The sequence below is a fragment of the Phytophthora cinnamomi genome, assembly GCF_018691715.1.
Source record: "Phytophthora cinnamomi strain GKB4 chromosome Unknown Contig81, whole genome shotgun sequence".
NCBI lineage: Eukaryota > Oomycota > Peronosporomycetes > Peronosporales > Peronosporaceae > Phytophthora > Phytophthora cinnamomi.
This window is the reverse complement of record NW_027151014.1, coordinates 153,376-171,791: the sequence shown is the minus strand read 5'-3', so window position 1 is coordinate 171,791 and position 18,416 is coordinate 153,376. Positions and strand designations below refer to the sequence as shown.

Genomic DNA, 18,416 nt, shown 5'->3' with positions numbered 1-18,416 from the left:
GAGACGCAGGCACCACAAAGGCATGAGTCTATAGTCAGCGGACTGATGGAGGCAGTGGTGTCGGTGATACGTTCGAACCAGCGACCATAACTTCGTCAGTTTTTCATTGGACAAGTAGCTCTACAGTCCTGGGACCAAGAGCTACTCCAAGCCACCGACGACCGAGATGACTGCAGGACTGCAAGTGCTGAAGGCATTGGCATCGGGTTGCACGATAACCATGTTCTTGAGCTCCGTGCCCGCAATACACAGCATTCACAGGGCCCACGACACCGGCGATGTTGCTCTCTTCCCCCTTGTCGGGCTATGGCTCAACTGTCACATGGCGTACGTCCGCTTATAGTTGCTAGCTTCCTTGTGTGCAGGTGGATTCGATAGACCCTCATGTGTGTGCTGCAGGATGTTGTATGGTGTAGCGACGGCTAACTACTTCCCATTCTTCACTACGTTTGCATTTGGCACGATACTGTCGATGGTTTACCTCGGGGTGTACTTCCGGTGGACATGCGCTCGCTCGTATGCTACGAAGGCCATTGGAGCAGCATTTGTCGCTATTGCTATCGGCTCCGTCTACACGATATTGGGGGTAACGGGGGTAACTGGTCAACCGGCTGATGAAGTTGGGAATGTTGTGGGGTACATTGTCACGCTTGCCTCCCTGCTTCCGTACGTCGGTCCTTTCGAGACAATCAAAACTGTGTTGAAGACTCGCTCGGGGGCCTCCATTCCTGTCGGCATGTGCCTTGCCGGTGCCACCGCTAACGGAATCTGGACAATCTACGGGCTGATCATCAATGACATATTCGTTTACATCAACGGCGGAGCGTGTATGGCGGTTGGGCTCATCCAAGTGGCGCTGTATGTCATCTTCTGGCCTGTTCAGAAGTCGGCTCCGAGCCTCTCCGAGGTTTCATCTATCTCAAACAACTTCGTGCTTCCTGTGAAGATGACACCTACACCAACATCTCTGGACGCTCAAAGTGCGAGTCCAACAATCTCACCTACCTGTAGTGACAAGTTGGGTGGGGTCTCCTCTCCAACTTTTGTTCAGATATGCTCGCCATAGAGGTTCATACTTGGTAGGACACCCACACTTCAAATACCCTGAGCGCAACCGCGAGAAATAAAAGCAAATACTTTCCTAAATGCACAAGCACTTCACCACGGGGTGAATGTTGACGCTGATGGAAAAGCCTTGGACACTTTGGTTATGAGCTGGTGTTATCAAGCTGCGGCGACAAGCGGGGCGCTTAGCGTTTGCAGCATTGATTCCTTCACGTGCGACGCGGTCGCAGATATTACACTCATCAACGATTACCTCGCTCCTTTTTTTCGTGTCGCGAGGTACATGTACATGTCCGCGGCACAATTGTTTTGGCTCGGCCGAGACGCAGACGACGATGGCAGACGGTGGGCTGCTGATCACTCTGCGCGTCTTGACGTTTGTGACGGCGCTCGCAGTCGGGCTCAGTCCATACCCTGAAATCCGCCGCGTCCACAAGCAACGGGACGTCGGCGATGTGTCCATCTTCCCGGTCGTCACGCTCTTTGGCAACTCCTACCTATGGTAAGCGTGCCGTGCACGACACTTGATACTCGCATCGAGCAAGACGCTAACGGACCGCGCAGGATGATCTACTCGTACCTCATTGGGAACTTCTTCCCACTCTTCTCAGTGTGTGCCTTCCAGACCGCCTCGGCCATCGTCTTCGGCGTCGTCTACTGGTGGTGGTGCACCTCGCGCCGGAGGTTCTACGTGCTATGGGGCGTCACCGCCGCCGGCATGGTGCTCACGTCCATCTACGCCGCTATCGCCGTCGCGGGCGTCACGCACCAATCCGAGCACCAGGTCGAGCAGATCCTGGGCTACATGTGCGTCGTCATGAACCTGTGCCTGAAGGTCTCGCCGCTCGAGACGCTCAAGCGCATCGTTCGCACCAAAAACGCGTCGTCCATGCCGGTGACGATGTCCATCGTGGCCTTCATCAACGGTATGCTCTGGGTCTGGACCAGCGCCCTCGAAGACGACATGTACGTGCTCACAACCAACGCAGCGGGCGCAGCGCTGGGGGCTGTCCAGATCATCGTGTACATTATGTACCGGCCAGGCAAGATCAAGGACGCAGCGCTGAGCCCTGCCGCGTGTGTTGACGGCGAGCCTAAGAGTGAGCAAGCCGTCGTGTACGATCTGGAGGCGGACGGACAGCAAGAACGAGCCAAAAGCTCCGTGTTCGTCGAGGTGAAGTCCCCGCACTGATTCATCGCTCAACAATACATGTACAACCAAAACGCATCCAGCCTCGATACGCATTGCGGTGCCGCTGCCCACTGGATGGTGTACATGTTGTCGTTTTTCTGGTCGCGCTTGACCATTTGAGATGGGCCCCCCACTGAGTTGCAGCTTCAACTCGAGTTGTCCACTCATCAAATACTGCATGCACCTACCGCTCTGAGATGTCCACCAGCCCATTTAACGACTCCCGGAGCTATGGCAAGTGACGCTTTGCTGACCACGCTGCGTGTGCTAACCTTCATCACAGCCATCGCCGTGGGGCTGAGTCCGTTCCCTGAAATCGACCACGTCTACAAGCACCGCGCTGTCGGCGACGTCTCCATCTTCCCCGTCGTCACGCTATTCGGGAACTCCTATCTGTGGTGAGGGTCAAGAAGGAGAAGGCTTATAAGACAAGGATCGAACGTGTGGTGATGCTGTTGAGGAAGTGGACAGGATGATCTACTCGTACCTCATTGGCAACTTCTTCCCGCTCTTCTCGGTCACCGCTTTCGCCGCGCTCACGTCGGTCGCCTTCTCCTCGGTGTACTGGTGGTATAGCTCCGGGCAGCAAACGACCCGCAGATTCTACAAGCTTTGGGGCGGCACAGCCGTATTGCTTGCAGTTGTCACTATTTATGCGGTCATTGCCATCTCTGGGGCGACACACCAGTCTAAGCACCAAGTCGTGATCATGCTAGGCTACATGTGCGTCGTGATGAACTTGCTGCTAAAGTTCGCGCCGCTCGAGACGATCAAGCGCATCATCCGCACGAAGAACGCGTCGTCGATGCCGGTCACCATGTCCGTGGTCGCGTTTGTAAATGGCGTGCTTTGGGTCTGGACGAGCACCATCCTCGACGACATGTTCGTGCTGACACCAAATGCCGCAGGAGCAGCGCTGGGTGGGATCCAGGTTGTCGTGTACGTCATGTACCGACCCGGAAAGGCTCTCATGATCACTATGGCTGACAATGTTAACTTCCAGCCGACAATAAATGAGCGTTTAACTCATATCGACGACACGGTGGCCTCGATGGGTAAAACAAGAACGGGTGGCGCTGCGCTCATCGAGCTGAGATCTCCTGTGTGATGGCCTAAGCACAAAACTTCCTGATTCCGTTGCGCCAAATGACATCGAAAATCTTGCTCTGCACGAAATCTCGGAGGTTTCTCTCTTTGGTGGAAGCAAGAGTGATGGCAAGCGAGGTGCTGGTCGCCGCAATACGCGTTTTGACTTTCATCACCGCCATCGCTGTAGGATTGAGCTCGTTTCCACAAATCTATCACGTTCTCGACGCTTAGGTATAGAGCTTTCACGACTTGGTACTTCGATTGATACGTCAAACCAGCGACTTCAATGACATACATCATGATGAATGCAAGTAGCGCAACACAGCCTCCCCCAGAGTGTGAGAAATTTGCGTGTAGTCCTCCTTTCTGTGCTTCACCTAAAGTAACCGCGAAAACAATTTCTGTCACGGCGGAAAACGCACGCACCGTGAAGAGCGAAAACAAATTCCCTATCAGGTAGTTGTAGACCACCCTTACGTGTATCAAAACACATTTGTTAGTTCTCAGGAAAAACACTTCAACGAGGAATAAGGATTTTTATCATAGTTACCCGTTCCCAACCAGCGTAATAGCAGCGGGAAAGGAGGTCTGGTGATGAACTTGTGCGCATGATCCGCACGAAAAATGCGTCGTCAATGTTGGTCATCATGTCCATACGGCTTTCATATATTGAGTTTTGTGGGTTTGAACATACATTATCTCGACGGCATGTTCGTGTTCACTGTGAATGCCGCTGCAACTGCTCTGAGCGCAGGAAAAATCATATCCTACGCAGTCTATCGACCTGGGGAGGTACCGTCGGGGGCTTCGCGCACAGAAGATGAAACGAAGAGCGTTGGCTTCGTCGAAGTTACGTTTCCCCCAGTATTTGCGTTGATTGTGATTCAGCTAAATGAAAATTGGAATGAAAAACACTTGCCCAGAGGACAATGTGCATCGAAATTTAATACTGTTTACTAAAACGCGTTTTTGGTGTTTATCTTCAGTTTCGCCTTCAGTTCAAAGTTATGTTATTGGCTTACTTGGAAACTTGGATGCACTCAAGAGGGGAGTGTATGGCCACGAATGCTGGACTCGGGAGTGTGTTATCTTCCTTGCAATTTCGACTCTTGGGGGTGAGGTCCATAGCCACAGAAGTCGCTTCACTCTCGTTGTCGGCGTCGATGCGAATGCCATCTGGAAGTGGATGCGTCTTGGGATCGAAAATGACACATAGTACCAACGTGAAGGTGTTGAGCGACATGAAAATGATGGCGGGCGCGATAACGAACCAGTTGTCCGTCAGAACACCGTACGTGAACCAGAGACAATTGTTGGTGAGCCCTGCGACGACCATGTGAGCATTGATGAAAGCCGCTGACCTGTACTTGAGCACCTGAAGCAATTTCTCCATGGGAGCGGCATACATGCAAATAGCCGACACGTCAGCGAAGAAGCCCATGACCGAGCCCATGTTGTCTCTCGACTGGCTCGTGTAGCCGAAGCCGCCGACGATCGCGTAGATGGTGATGACGGCCAGGATGGCCACCATGGCTAACAGCACGCGGTTCACGTAGCGTCGCTGCTTGGTGTACTTCCAGTAGACGGAGAGGAAGACGAGTGCCACGAAATCGCCGAAGAAGTAGATCCAGAAAATGGGGAACCAATTCTCTATCATGTAGCCGTAGACAGCCCAGACATGGCAATTGGAGAATAACGTGACGAGCGGGACCACGGACGCCACGCCGACGTCCTTCTTCTTAAAGGCTCGGTAGATGAGGATGGAGGGGCTGAAGATCATGATGGTGCCCGTGCATGCGGCCATGGTCTTGATCACGAGCACTGCGGTGCCTGACATTTGAGCTGGTCGTGAGCGAAGCTGGGCAAATCGAGAAGTGAGTACTTTCAAGGACATGAGTGATGGCAAGTTGGTTGCTCGTCTCACGTGCCTTCTGTCGTCGAGGCCCTCTATTCCGAATCGAGTTTTCCAAAGGTAATCACAAGATAGGATGGACGGTAGGCACATCCAAGCTATCATGCATTACTAAACATTTGGTCCGAGGAGTGAGGATTTCGAGTGTCATCGTCGCAAGTTGCTGTAAGTCTCGACTGAACAGGGGTGCCAAAGCTTTACACGCTACTGTACCTTTCACTGTCTACGGCTGGAATGCACATTCTCGAGGTATGCAAACCTCTGCACTTCGGTGAACTGAGTTTGGGACGTCACCGTGTGATCATTTTACCGCTGAAGTCTATCAGGACGACCAGATTGCACACTGCGCCTTCCGGGTCGATAAAAAATTAAACATATACCATGATCACTCTTTAGGCCCAAGTCGCTACCACGGCAGCGCCCCTAACGGAGACGCCATGGCCTCGAATGCGGGGCTTGGGAGCTCGGCCCCGGTCTTTTTGCGACTGAAACTTGCCGTGACCTCGACCGATATCGCAGCTTCGTCAGTATTGTTGTGGAAGCTGTCGGGCAGTGGATGAGTCTTGGGGTTGAACACAAGGTAGAGCACCAGCGAGGACGTGTTGACCGTGACGTGGAAGATGTTGGGCGAGATGATGTACCAGTTGCTGGCGACGATGCCGTAGATAACCCACGCGCAGTTGTTGGACAGTCCGGCGATAACCATGTGCACGTTGATGAACACCGTCGACTTGTACTTGAGCACGTGGAAGAGCTTCTCCATCGGCGCTCCGTACAGACTCACGGCGACGACGTCGCAAATGATACCCAGCGTCGAGCCAACCTGGGCTCGAGTCTGTCCGAGATATCCAAGCCCGCCAACGATGGCGTAGGTGGTGGCGATCGCTAAGATGGAGAACACAACTGCGAGGACGCGTCCAACGTAGCGGCGCTCGGTCGTGTACCACCAGTAGATCGCAAGGTAAGACAGCGCGGCTAGGTCGCCAAACACGAAGACCCAGAAGATGGGGAACCAGTTCTCCTCCATATATCCGAACAAAAGCCACAAATGGCCGTTGGCCATCAGCGAGGCAAGCGGGATAACGGACGCGACGCCCACGTCTCGCTCCTTGTGGATGCGGAAGATGGAGAGCGCGGGGCTGCAGATCATTCCGAGCGATGTCAGCGCCGCTAGGACCTTGATCACCCAGAACACAGTGCTGTCGACCATGGTGATGCTGGGATTTCGGTGGAGACGCAAATTGAGAAGTGCGCTCCCGGTTTCGATGGTCGCTTTGTTCTGTGCCAGGCGCTGCCGCGAGTGAGTGGCTTCGGGCTCCCTCCCTCCTTTGCGTTAAACGGCATGATGTGTGGTCTGGTCAAGGCTGCCCGCACTTTTCTAGTGGCTTTGGCAGCGACGTACGAGGTTTGCAAGAAGATCATTCCGTTCATCATTATTTACACTTAGTCGATTTTTTTTTTTACGGGTGCAGCGGTGCCAGTGGAGACCGCAGGACTTGGTACTCTGGGCTGTTGGGGACGGTGATTTCCTTTGCATTAACGTCGAAGTCGACCTTGGGCGAGAGATCCACCGACATGACGACGGAGCCCTCCTCCATGGCGGCGAACGCCGTCTGTGGCTTTGTCCTGCGGGTGAAGACGACGTACATGGTCCACGCGGCCAAGTGGAGCGCGATGACAAACACTTGGGGCCCGGCGATGATCCAGTTGGACGTCACGCGGCCGAACGTGAACCAGCCGAGCGAGTTGAAGCTGCTGACCGCGAGCGAGCGCGGCAGTAGCGTGGCTGCGGAGCGCTGCGTGAAGGCGCGGACGAGGTTCTTGAGCATGAGCATGTGGATGGAGATGACGGTGACGTCGCAGAAGCACAGGCCCTGGGTCTTCCAGACCTCTTTTCGGCTCTGGCCTGTGAAGCCCAGGCTGGCGACGACCACGTAGAACGTGGGCAGCATCAGCACTGCAAGTACAGCAGCGATGGTCTTGGCCACGCGCCGGCGGTCCGAGGAGTACCGCCAGAAAATGAAGAGGTAGCTGAGCGACACGACGTCGCCGATGAGGAAGACGGGGAAGCTCGGGAACCACGTCTTGCCTAGGTACCCATACAGCATCCAGACGTGCGAGTTGGCCAGCACGAGGACGATGGGGACGATGGAGGCGGAGCCCGTGGCGCGCTCTCGGTAGATGCGGCGCACGAAGAGCGACGGCATGTAGATCATGAGCAGCGTGCTGCACCAGATCCAGACGCGCACGGCCATGACGACGTCGCTGTGGGCCATCTTGGCAGTGGACGTGGAGCGAGTACCGGTATGAACTGTGGCAGCGCTTAGCGCTGGCTCGTGATGTGTGACGGGCAAATCGGAAAGTGTTGCGTGCATGTGTCGGTTGCAGGGTTGCTGTTTTGGTCGCTGGTCGCAGGCGCGGGCCACCTTCCAGACAGCATACTGCGTAGCTTAACGTTTGGATGCGCACACTATTGATTCGAATTTCTGTGAACTCGTACCCTTTGTACAATGATAGCAGCGACAATAGCATATATGAGAGGGACGGTAATTTCCGATGACTCACTCTTCCGGTCAAAGGACCGGAACGCACTTGCGGGATTCGACTGAGTGCTGGCACCGGAAGGGCTGCATGTGACACGCAAGGGCAAGGACTCGTCAGCCCGGGTCAAGTGCGTCTTGCAGCGCCCGATAACTGAGGCATCGTGCGCGCCTTGTGGTGTTCCAAATTCCAACGGATTCCATCCTGTTTACGACCGCAGCAACGCCGAGCTTGCCTTTTGCTCGCACCACGGGCCTTGTAGTCTTGAGGTAGCCTTGAGCGTGCACTAGGAGAGGATGAAAAGGTAGGACTGCAACACGGCCACTTCGCGCTGTCGCAGGCTTATTAGTCAGCAATTGGTTGGGCATGTGTGATGTATGACTTGTTGACGTAACTTGCTCGAAGAGTTGAAGTTGCTCCCTGCTGGATGGATCAAGTTACGCCCCGCTTTAGTCGACCGCAAGTTTTCCGCAATATTTGGTGCGGACAGCTTTATGGTGGTCGGAAAGCGAAGGTCTCACACGCCCCAGCTTGATGCGGGTGTGAAGTTGTCGTGATCATAGTGGCGTCAATGCATTGCTGAAGCACATCCACATTAAGACTTGGCCCCGCTCAGCGCCCTTTCGTGCTCATTCCTCGGCAGGTCTTCGGTCAACGAGGAGAGTGACGGCTTATGTTTAAGCTTGTACTTCAGCGTTTAGTTCATTCAATTGTGTACAATCGGCTTCTATTGCTGTAGTGGTGCCATTGGCGATGACAGGATATGATACTCGGGGTTACTTGCTGCTTTAGAGCCTTCCTCAACACCAACCTTCGATGACAGCTCGATGGAGACGACGATGGGATCCTCGACAGTTACCGCAGCGCCAGTGGATGCAACTAAATGGGAGTTGGGACTCAACGCAGCATACAGGACCAGCGCGGCCGTGTGCAGGACCATAACGAAGACGTGCGGCCCGCTGATGATCCAGTTCGAGGTCACTATGCCATACGTGAACCAGCCGAACGTGTTCACTGTGCCCACGACCAATGTTCGCAGATTGAGCGATGCAGCAGACCTCGTCCTGAACACGTTGACGAGATTTTTCAGCATGACCAGGTGCAGGGTCACCACTGCGACGTCGCACACGTATCCCTCGGTCTTTCCCACCTCGACTCGCGTCTGACCCGTGTACCCCAAGCCCCCAATGACCACGTATACGGAGGGCAGCGCCAAGACAGCAATCACAGAGCCAATTGTTCGGCCGACTCGCCGACGCTCCGACGAGAACCGCCAGTAGATGAGGAGGTAGCTGAGCGAGACGACGTCGCCCGTGAGGAATACGGGGAAGCTGGGGAACCACGTCTTGTACATGTAGCTGTACATCATCCAGACGTGCGAGTTGACCAGCAGAGAGAGCAGAGGGACGATGGGGGCGGCGCCAGTGTTTTTCTCGCTGTAGATTCGACGCACGAAGAGCGACGGCAGGTAGACCATCGCTAGCGTCGAGCATGCGACCCACACACGCACCACCATGACGCCGGCATCTCCTGTCATTCTCGGATCGTGTTGCTTGTCGGTGTCTTGCGAAGATGCAGCCCTAGCTGCGGCGCCTGGGGTGAAGATCGTGAAGTGGGCCCAAACCACGTAGCGCTCGTCGAGCAAACGCCTGTCACAAGTCGCAAGCAGGCATGCAATCGCAGGAGTTTACATAAACGCAGAAAGCGACATAAAAGCAATCGATGTTTGAGTCGATCGGAGGCGATCCCAATTGTGAAGAACTCTTGTTGCAAACTTATCATGTCTACATGTACATTGCTACTACAACCTACACGAGCGTCTCTGGAGGTGACCGCAAGGCTTCGAATGCTGGACTGGATGAATTGATCTCGGCTTTGTGACTGAAAGGAGCCTTGGGCGAGGGCTCAGCTGATACCCTCGAGCCTTCAGCCGCCGCGTGCTGGTTGAACTCAGCCGGGAGCGGGTGGGTCGTGGGGTTGAACACGAGGTAGAGCACCAGCGTGAACGAGTTTAGCGTGATGAAGAGGATGTTGGGCGAGATGATGTACCAGTTGCTGGTGAGGATGCCGTACGTGAACCACATGCAGTTGTTGGCCAAGCTGGCGACCACCATATGCACGTTGATGAAGGCGGCCGACCTGTACTTGAGCACGTGGAAGAGCTTCTCCATCGGCGCGCCATAGAGACACACGGCGACGACGTCGCAGAGGACGCCCACGGTGGACCCGACCTGACCTCTGGTCTGTCCCGTGTGGCCCGTTGCGCCAAGCACAGCGTAGACGGTGGCGGCGAGTAAGACCGCAAGCGTCACGCCCAGCACTCGCGCTGCCTGGCGGCGCTTGGGCGTGTAGCGCCAGTAGACCGCGAGGTAGAGCAGACCGGCCGCGTCGCCGAAGAGGAAGACCCCGAACACGGGGAACCAGTTGCGGATGATCCATCCATATAGTGCCCACATGTGAGAATTGGCCAGCAGCGTCGCCAGCGGCACGATGGACGCCACGCCGACGCTCTTACTGCGGAAGATGCGGTACGTGGCGATGGCCGGGCTGCAGATGAGCGCGAGCGACGTCAGGGCGGACAGCACGTCGACCACGCGCATGGCGGTGCTGCCCACCATTTGTGGGGCGGGGTGCGCGGAGGAGACGGGGAGACTGAGCTGGTAAATTGAGAAATGCGGTAGAGTGTAAGGCTGGCGAATTGAGTTGTGACTGCAACGCACTCGACGTTGATGTTGTTGATGACATCGGATACGGTGACGTTAGCAAAACCCTGTAGAACTTGAACAATGTAGCTATTTCAGCTTGTCTAAACAACAGTCAAAGTGCTGGTGTCAATGAAGCCTCCTCGCTAGTGGCAGCCAGCACCTCGCCTGCTCGCAATGGACTGTACATGCATGAGTCTCCTGCTTTGCTGCTCGATCCCTTCGGGGCTTCCTTCTAACCATCGCCAGCACTTGAATGCGATACCTTGCTGCCCATCCCCGCGAGGTCTGCCGCCACGATGCGATGGTGCCGCGACGTCCGTCTGCCAGTCCCGGCTGGCAGTGCCAGCACCTCTGGTCGGCGTGTCGGGCATCCTTTCACCACCACCCCAAAAGAAGCGCTAGCCGTGTATTTCCGCTGCACCAGCAACGGATCGTTGATCACGGCCTCCTGCTCTACACGTCGCTGTTCGAGACCATCAAGCGCGAGCTGCAGACAAAGCCCCGAGCCGCTGTTACGTCGATTCTCTAAGGCCTTGTCGATAGCGACGCGCTTGTCTTCTGGCTCGGCGTCTTGTGCACCACGCTGCCACTGGTCCAGATCATTCTGTACGTCGTGTTCAATCCCGAGTGGCTGCAGCGGCGGCAGTCGTTATCCGATACGTTAGCCTTGAGAATTGTTGGATGCCATCGCCAAAAAGTGTACGTCGATTCTACAGGATTACATTCTTCGTCCTTCAACCATGGCTAAGAAAACCAGCGATGCATCACAATGCTTACTTGGACACTTGGATGCATTCGAGAGGCGAGTGCATGGCTGCAAATGCCGGACTCGGAAGCGCGCTGTCCCCCTTGCAGCTAGGACTCTTGGGGGTACGTTCGACAACCGCAGAAGCAGCATCGTCCTCGTCGTCGCCTCGGACGTGAAAGTCTTCCGGGAGCGGATGCGTCTTGGGGTCAAACACCAGACACAACACCAACGTGAAGGTGTTGAGCGAGATGAAGATGATGTTTGGCGAGATAATAAACCAGTTGTCCGTCAGAATACCGTACGTGAACCAGAGACAATTGTTGGTGAGCCCTGCGATGACCATGTGAGCGTTGATGAAAGCCGCTGACCTGTACTTGAGCACCTGAAGCAATTTCTCCATGGGAGCGGCATACATGCAAATAGCCGACACGTCAGCGAAGAAGCCCATGACCGAGCCCATGTTGTCTCTCGACTGGCTCGTGTAGCCGAAGCCGCCGACGATCGCGTAGATGGTGATGACGGCCAGGATGGCCACCATGGCTAGCAGCACGCGGTTCACGTAGCGTCGCTGCTTGGTGTACTTCCAGTAGACGGAGAGGAAGACGAGTGCCACGAAGTCGCCGAAGAAGTAGATCCAGAAAATGGGGAACCAATTCTCTATCATGTAGCCGTAGACAGCCCAGACATGGCAATTGGAGAATAGCGTGACGATCGGGACCACGGATGCCACGCCGACGTCCTTCTTCTTGAAGACCCGGTAGATGAGGATGGAGGGGCTGAAGATCATGATGGTGCCCGTGCATGCGGCCATGGTCTTGATCACGAGCACTGCGGTGCCTGTCATTTTCGCTGGTCGAGGCCGAGTCCCGCGTAGCACCTGGCAGATTGAAGAGTGAAGGGGTGCAGTTCAACCGCTTTGACTTCACTTTTGTAACTTACTTAAGTAGAATGTAAGGCTGTCGTACAGTAATCGATTGGATGGGAAGAACGCTTTGACCTGCACAACCCCGCGCACAACACGATGCGATGAAGAGCTCCAGACAAGACGATGTGATGTGTACTATACATGTATAGTACATCATCGCTGTCTCTGAGGGTGTTTAGGGGTACCCTGGTTGCTCTTATATGGGATGGTTGAGCGGATGTTGAGCGGATGTTGAGGCGGACAAGACGAACATTCTCGATGCTCTGACATTCAACCATTCTGGGACAAGACGACAAAGAAACATGAGCGTTGCTTTCTTTGGGGACTCATACTCGTCACCTGCAGTAGCTACGCGCCGTGCATCCAAACACAGTCACACCGGCGTCAATGACTCCTCTGCTGTCCAGCATCGATCGCATCAACGCTGCTCTGGAAGCTGCAGTGGCACAGCCTCCACCGCCGACCGGTACATTGCGTGTGTGCCACGCAACGGAAGATGAATGGAACGCGTTTGCTGACAGCGAGGGTCAAATCGTTCGACTCAATTATCTTGAATGGTTTGCTGACACTGGTGAGATCCACATCATCGAGTTTGCCGACACTCCCCACGAAAGGTACATCGGGGAGCTCAATGATCAATTCCGTGAGCGGCAAATCAAGAGATGGCTCGTCGGATACTTGGCCGCCAAAAATTCTCAGGGGCGACGATGGTGTCCAGACCTCAGTTATGGACCACGCCGAACAACACCGGGCTCTGTGCTTCCACCAGGCGTTCCAATATTTGACGATTTTCGGACGATTAAAGTTGAAGTTGGCGTCTCTCAGCCGTGGGGGATGGCACAAGGACAACTCGACCACAAGGCGATATCGATATGGGCTGTGATGCCAGGAGTTGAGTACGTGCTGTGTGTGAAGTTCGATCCCGACTTTGCGAATGCCGAATACAAGTTGTACGATGCTCGCGTCAATCCACTCGTGCAGCTGGCTCCACTCCCAATCGTCGCTCCAAGTACCGTGATCCAGTTGGACGGACGTCGAATCCTTGGTATTCCACCAGGGATGGCGCTCCCGATAGGGTTTCCTGCAACTCTGTTGGTGGATTTGCACTCTCCATTGGTCTGGGCAATGCGTTAATCAGACGTCCAGCAATCTCTTGCGCAGCAACTACCGAGTCAGAAATAATAATCTGTGATTGCACCATTTTTTAAAAAATGAGGACCTTCAATAAGAACACATTGTGATCCTGAATGAGCGAAAATACGGAGTTTCAAATGGTGACCACCTCGATTCTCGTTATCAGAAGCAACCATATCAGTTATGAAACACATCAGATGTTATGAATTCAGATAAAGGACGGCCAAGTGTCCATGTCCAGCGTCGGAAAAAAAATCATTTGTACTTTTACACTTTTTTATACTACCCCCCTCCTACCCCTTCCTTTATTATATTTTCTATAAGAATATAGAAAAAAGCTGGACACCTGGACATTAACAACATATATTGATCTAGAATTGATATAGTCGCTTCTGATCAAAAGAAAGATGGCCACCAAAGCTGGCCATACATGGCCACACACCTGGACAGCAACTTAATGCTCGACATCTCAGAACAACCAGACGATGCAACACCCCTGTTTTCAACCAAGAATACAAAAAATACACACCTGGGCACACTTACGCTAATGTGACATCCGCTATTGTGACTTCCGCTAATGTGACAGGGTCATACATTTGTAAGAATGTAGCATCATAAAAAAAATACGATCCTTTATTGATACTAAGCGAGCGACTGCGCAAGGGATGGTATTTCCACCATATAAACCTTAGCCGGAGAAGTGTTCCTCGTGATGCGATTAAAGTATTCAAGGGTAATTCGTGACTCAACGATTACTTTTGGCTTTGGAGTTGGTAGTGAGTAGTAGTCCTCATCAATGCAAATTGGCGGTGGCTCTTGCTCGTCAATATACTCGACATCCATTGTGTGACTTTTTGTATATTACAACTAGAGATACTTAAATTACAACTCGCAGCAGCCGACATCGACCATGATGAGCTGCCCATATTTGAATGGATGCTCCCGGCAGAGCAATTGATCAACCCTTAAAACAAATGCATTTCTGTTTGGATCATATGCTATGAAACGACACCAGAAGGTTTCTCCCTGGCCAAATACTTTTACAAAGAACCCGTCATTAGTATCGTATTCGTCGATTATTCTATAATCCAAATTTGTAAGATCCATGTCTATATTGAAGCAATTGATCAAAAATTATCGTACTGGTCTTTGAAGAGCTTGAAGAACTTATCTAATTGATTGTGTTGCAGATAATAGAGCCATAAAACACTATACTGCCCGCAGTGTCCAAATCGAGGATTTTGAATGCCGATTTCGCGGTAGGAATAATTCTTTGGGATTACACGAGGCCTTGGTAATCCAAGAGGGTCGAAGTAAGCCTTATCTTTGTTTGAGACTGCCATCCAGTGTGTTCCAGAGATCATTGGATTCCCCATGTTAATGATGCAATAGTCTTTGCTTTTGTCTAAATTCTGTTTGAAATCGATTTGATCTACTTTGACACCGAGTGAGTTGGCGAGTTTCATGAGTTGATTGTCCGTCGTTCTGGACAATTTAATAATTCTTTTTTCGCTCATGGTGCTTTATTTTTTCGGCAAGTATAATATAATCGTTATCAATATAATCGCATAAACTATGTCTTCAGCTTCCGATATTTCTGCTTTCGAACATTCTGTTGAACCAGCTCCGGCTGAAACGCTTTTCCGCGACAAAAAATGGACATACATTCAGGATTCCACCTCTAACACTGGTCAATACGCCGGTCAAATTCAATTTAATCTTTCGACCATCTCTTCGCAAGCCGCATTTGTAAATTGGGAAGAAGCCGTCATCGAGTTGCCTGTCAAGCTTCAAATTCTTAATGGTGGTGCCGGTTCGGTCACTTCGACTGCGGCCTGTACTATTGACCAATTGGTACCTAAGGCCGGCGCTTGGCAGTTCATTGACAGTATTCAGGTTGTTATTGACGGAACTACTGTTCAAACGAATCAGGTTCATGAGAATGTGAATACAACTTTTAAGGCTCTGACTGAAACGGATTACAGCACGTATATCAAGCATGGGGCAACTAGCAATTTTGTATTGGACGAATATTCCACTCCAACGATTCAAGGGTCAAGCGGAGCAGCGCAATCGCTCGATAACTTGGCCACCTCATCTTTTATGACAGCTACCAATAACGTTGGTGAGTTTGGGTTGGCTAACACCTACTCGAACAGGGGAGCCGCTGAACGATCACTCTTTACCTCTCTTGACCAACAAAGCTCGAAACTTGCATTCGATGTTATGGGAGGTAGCGCAAATCTTCAAGCCGTATCGAAACCTCAAGTCTATGTGGCTCCTGTTGGCGCCGTTGCTGCTGGTTCGCCAGTTTACGTCGCGCATTACCTGGCTTGCATTAAATTGCGGGATATTTGTGACTACTTCAAGAAATGCCCAATGCAGAAAAATACGCGCGGTTTCATTTACCTCAACTACAATAGCTCATCTACTACTTTGGTTACAACTGGTACTACTGGCGTTGTCGCGCCTGCTACTATTGCTAGTTTGAGCAACAACATGAACTTTGGAAACACGTGCCCAGTACTTTGGAACCTGAGCAGTGGTGCAACGACAACGGCTTTGGCTGGTGGCCTTGCACTACCAGCATCTGCGGTAACTCTAACGATTACAGCCGACGTTAATGGTACTCCCACCGCTGGATCTGGCATCACTCCATCGCAATCGTTCTCGCGTCTTCTTGTTCCAACATACTCGCCAAACCCAAGCGCTGATCATGCGTTGGCTCAGAAGAAAACGTTCCGCTACTTCGAGCGACTTACGAATAAATTCACTGTTGCGCCAGGCTCTTCCTTCACTTGGACGGTCAGTAATGGTATTGCTAACCCCAAGCGTTTGATCATGCAACCCGTTATTACCAATCCAACGGCAGGTGCTACTGTATCAGATACGATCAATCCATTCCGTAGCCCATTCTCGACGGTACCTGCACATTTGAAACTCCGTATTTTCGCTCATTCAGGATCACAATGTGTTCTTATTGAAGGCCCTCATTTTTTTAAAAATGGTGCAATCACAGATTATTATTTCTGACTCGGTAGTTGCTGCGCAAGAGATTGCTGGACGTCTGATTAACGCATTGCCCAGACCAATGGAGAGTACAAATCCACCAACAGAGTTGCAGGAAACCCTACCGGGAGCGCCATCCCTGGTGGAATACCAAGGATTCGACGTCCGTCCAACTGGATCACGGTACTTGGAGCGACGATTGGGAGTGGAGCCAGCTGCACGAGTGGATTGACGCGAGCATCGTACAACTTGTATTCGGCATTCGCAAAGTCGGGATCGAACTTCACACACAGCACGTACTCAACTCCTGGCATCACAGCCCATATCGATATCGCCTTGTGGTCGAGTTGTCCTTGTGCCATCCCCCACGGCTGAGAGACGCCAACTTCAACTTTAATCGTCCGAAAATCGTCAAATATTGGAACGCCAGGTGGAAGCACAGAGCCCGGTGTTGTTCGGCGTGGTCCATAACTGAGGTCTGGACACCATCGTCGCCCCTGAGAATTTTTGGCGGCCAAGTATCCGACGAGCCATCTCTTGATTTGCCGCTCACGGAATTGATCATTGAGCTCCCCGATGTACCTTTCGTGGGGAGTGTCGGCAAACTCGATGATGTGGATCTCACCAGTGTCAGCAAACCATTCAAGATAATTGAGTCGAACGATTTGACCCTCGCTGTCAGCAAACGCGTTCCATTCATCTTCCGTTGCGTGGCACACACGCAAAGTACCGGTCGGCGGTGGAGGCTGTGCCACTGCAGCTTCCAGAGCAGCGTTGATGCGATCGATGCTGGACAGCAGAGGAGTCATTGACGCCGGTGTAACTGCGTCTCGCAGCGACAGCTTCATTGGACACACGGCGCATAGCTACTGCAGGTGACGAGTATGAGTCCCCGCTCATGTTTCTTTGTCGTCTTGTCCCAGAATGTTTGAATGTCAGAGCATCGAGAATGTTCGTCTTGTCCGCTCGTCGTCCGCTCAACATCCGCTCAACCATCCCATATAAGAGCAACGAGGGTACCCCTAAACACCCTCAGAGACAGCGATGATGTATTAATACTTACTACCTATAGTACCAGTACACTGGGTGATTATTGTTTTCGGCAGTCGTAGGAATACTTTCTCGTCATGGCTGTTTGTTTGCATGTGCAAGCTTCAGGCTGCGATGGGGGTCATGACCAACGACTGCGACTCGAAATCGCTGAGCTCGTCAGCCGAGAAGCGCAGCGAGCCCGGCGTCGGGAACGGGCTCATACTCCCCATCGCGAGCGGCGTTCCTTCCGCGCGCTGGTACGTGTAGCTTGCAAGGCGGGCCACGCGCGACGGACGCACGATGCGGAACGTGGCAGGCAGCACGCTCTCCGTGTCACCGGCACCGCCGAAAGTCTTGGTGGCCGTGGTGGAGCCGTAGCCTTCTTCCAGCTGGGCATCCAGGTCCATGTAGGGGTTCGTGGGGCGGTAGATGAAGTACAACGGGAGTTGCACGCTGCTGAACAGGAGGCCGATGACGCTCGGGATCAACACGAACATGTCGCCGTCCACGAGGGACGTGGCCACCCACATGCAGCAATTGAGGCAGATCATGCAGCACAGGTTGATCGGTAGCGACGCCGACGACTTGGTCTCCAGCACCACCTTGATGGTGACCAGCGGCGACGCGTACATGCAGATGTTGATGGCCGCGCCGACGTAGCCCAGCGTCTGCACGACTTGGTCGAACATCTGGCCCGTTTTGCCGGCGACGCCCAGTAGCACGTACAGCGTGACCAGCGCCATCCCAAGGAAGGTAGAGCCACAGGTCCGACGTGCCTCCAGCGTGTTCCGAGCCCATCGGTAGTAGACGGCGGTGAAGATCAGCCCCGCGGTCTCGCCAGCCAGCGCCGCGGCGCACAGCGGGAATATGCTCCCCGTGAGCAGTCCATATAACAGCCAGAGGTGGTTGTTGAAGCACATGAGCACTAGCGGGAGCAATGCCATCTGTCCCGTCGTCTTGAGCTGGTGCACGCGCAGCATGTCCGGCGCCGGGCTCAAGTTCATGCCGATCTGGATGGCGGCCGTCGTCATGTGCAGCAGCGTCACAAGCGCAGAGGAACTCAT

The 18,416-nt window shown here is 53.2% G+C and overlaps 9 protein-coding genes across 9 annotated transcripts; 2 read left to right on the top strand and 7 right to left on the bottom strand.

The window, feature by feature from the left end:
• Positions 1–1,400: 1,400 nt before the first annotated feature.
• IUM83_12396 (MtN3-like protein) lies at positions 1,401–2,257 on the top strand (the record flags this gene model as incomplete). Its single annotated transcript, XM_067937017.1, has 2 exons — positions 1,401–1,567; positions 1,630–2,257. 2 exons carry the CDS (start codon positions 1,401–1,403, stop codon positions 2,255–2,257), a joined length of 795 nt encoding a protein of 264 aa, XP_067785297.1.
• Positions 2,258–2,488: 231 nt separating this feature from the next.
• IUM83_12395 (MtN3-like protein) lies at positions 2,489–3,365 on the top strand (the record flags this gene model as incomplete). Its single annotated transcript, XM_067937016.1, has 2 exons — positions 2,489–2,655; positions 2,729–3,365. The coding sequence occupies 2 exons, from the start codon at positions 2,489–2,491 to the stop codon at positions 3,363–3,365; spliced, it is 804 nt and encodes a 267-aa protein (XP_067785294.1).
• Positions 3,366–4,364: 999 nt separating this feature from the next.
• On the bottom strand, positions 4,365–4,877 carry IUM83_12394 (MtN3-like protein; the record flags this gene model as incomplete). Its single annotated transcript, XM_067937015.1, has 1 exon — positions 4,365–4,877. One exon carries the CDS (start codon positions 4,875–4,877, stop codon positions 4,365–4,367), a length of 513 nt encoding a protein of 170 aa, XP_067785295.1.
• A 787-nt stretch (positions 4,878–5,664) lies between these two features.
• Positions 5,665–6,021, bottom strand: IUM83_12393 (MtN3-like protein; the record flags this gene model as incomplete). The annotated part of the gene is made up of 1 exon (XM_067937014.1): positions 5,665–6,021. One exon carries the CDS (start codon positions 6,019–6,021, stop codon positions 5,665–5,667), a length of 357 nt encoding a protein of 118 aa, XP_067785292.1.
• Positions 6,022–6,718: 697 nt separating this feature from the next.
• IUM83_12392 (MtN3-like protein) lies at positions 6,719–7,534 on the bottom strand (the record flags this gene model as incomplete). Its single annotated transcript, XM_067937013.1, has 1 exon — positions 6,719–7,534. The coding sequence occupies one exon, from the start codon at positions 7,532–7,534 to the stop codon at positions 6,719–6,721; it is 816 nt and encodes a 271-aa protein (XP_067785293.1).
• A 1,372-nt stretch (positions 7,535–8,906) lies between these two features.
• Positions 8,907–9,336, bottom strand: IUM83_12391 (MtN3-like protein; the record flags this gene model as incomplete). The annotated part of the gene is made up of 2 exons (XM_067937012.1): positions 8,907–8,912; positions 8,992–9,336. The coding sequence occupies 2 exons, from the start codon at positions 9,334–9,336 to the stop codon at positions 8,907–8,909; spliced, it is 351 nt and encodes a 116-aa protein (XP_067785290.1).
• A 1,941-nt stretch (positions 9,337–11,277) lies between these two features.
• IUM83_12390 (MtN3-like protein) lies at positions 11,278–11,790 on the bottom strand (the record flags this gene model as incomplete). Its single annotated transcript, XM_067937011.1, has 1 exon — positions 11,278–11,790. One exon carries the CDS (start codon positions 11,788–11,790, stop codon positions 11,278–11,280), a length of 513 nt encoding a protein of 170 aa, XP_067785291.1.
• A 302-nt stretch (positions 11,791–12,092) lies between these two features.
• On the bottom strand, positions 12,093–17,168 carry IUM83_12389 (Transmembrane ascorbate ferrireductase 1; the record flags this gene model as incomplete). Its single annotated transcript, XM_067937010.1, has 3 exons — positions 12,093–12,129; positions 12,192–12,249; positions 16,946–17,168. 3 exons carry the CDS (start codon positions 17,166–17,168, stop codon positions 12,093–12,095), a joined length of 318 nt encoding a protein of 105 aa, XP_067785202.1.
• Positions 17,169–17,474: 306 nt separating this feature from the next.
• IUM83_12388 (MtN3-like protein) lies at positions 17,475–18,416 on the bottom strand (the record flags this gene model as incomplete). Its single annotated transcript, XM_067937009.1, has 1 exon — positions 17,475–18,416. One exon carries the CDS (start codon positions 18,414–18,416, stop codon positions 17,475–17,477), a length of 942 nt encoding a protein of 313 aa, XP_067785201.1.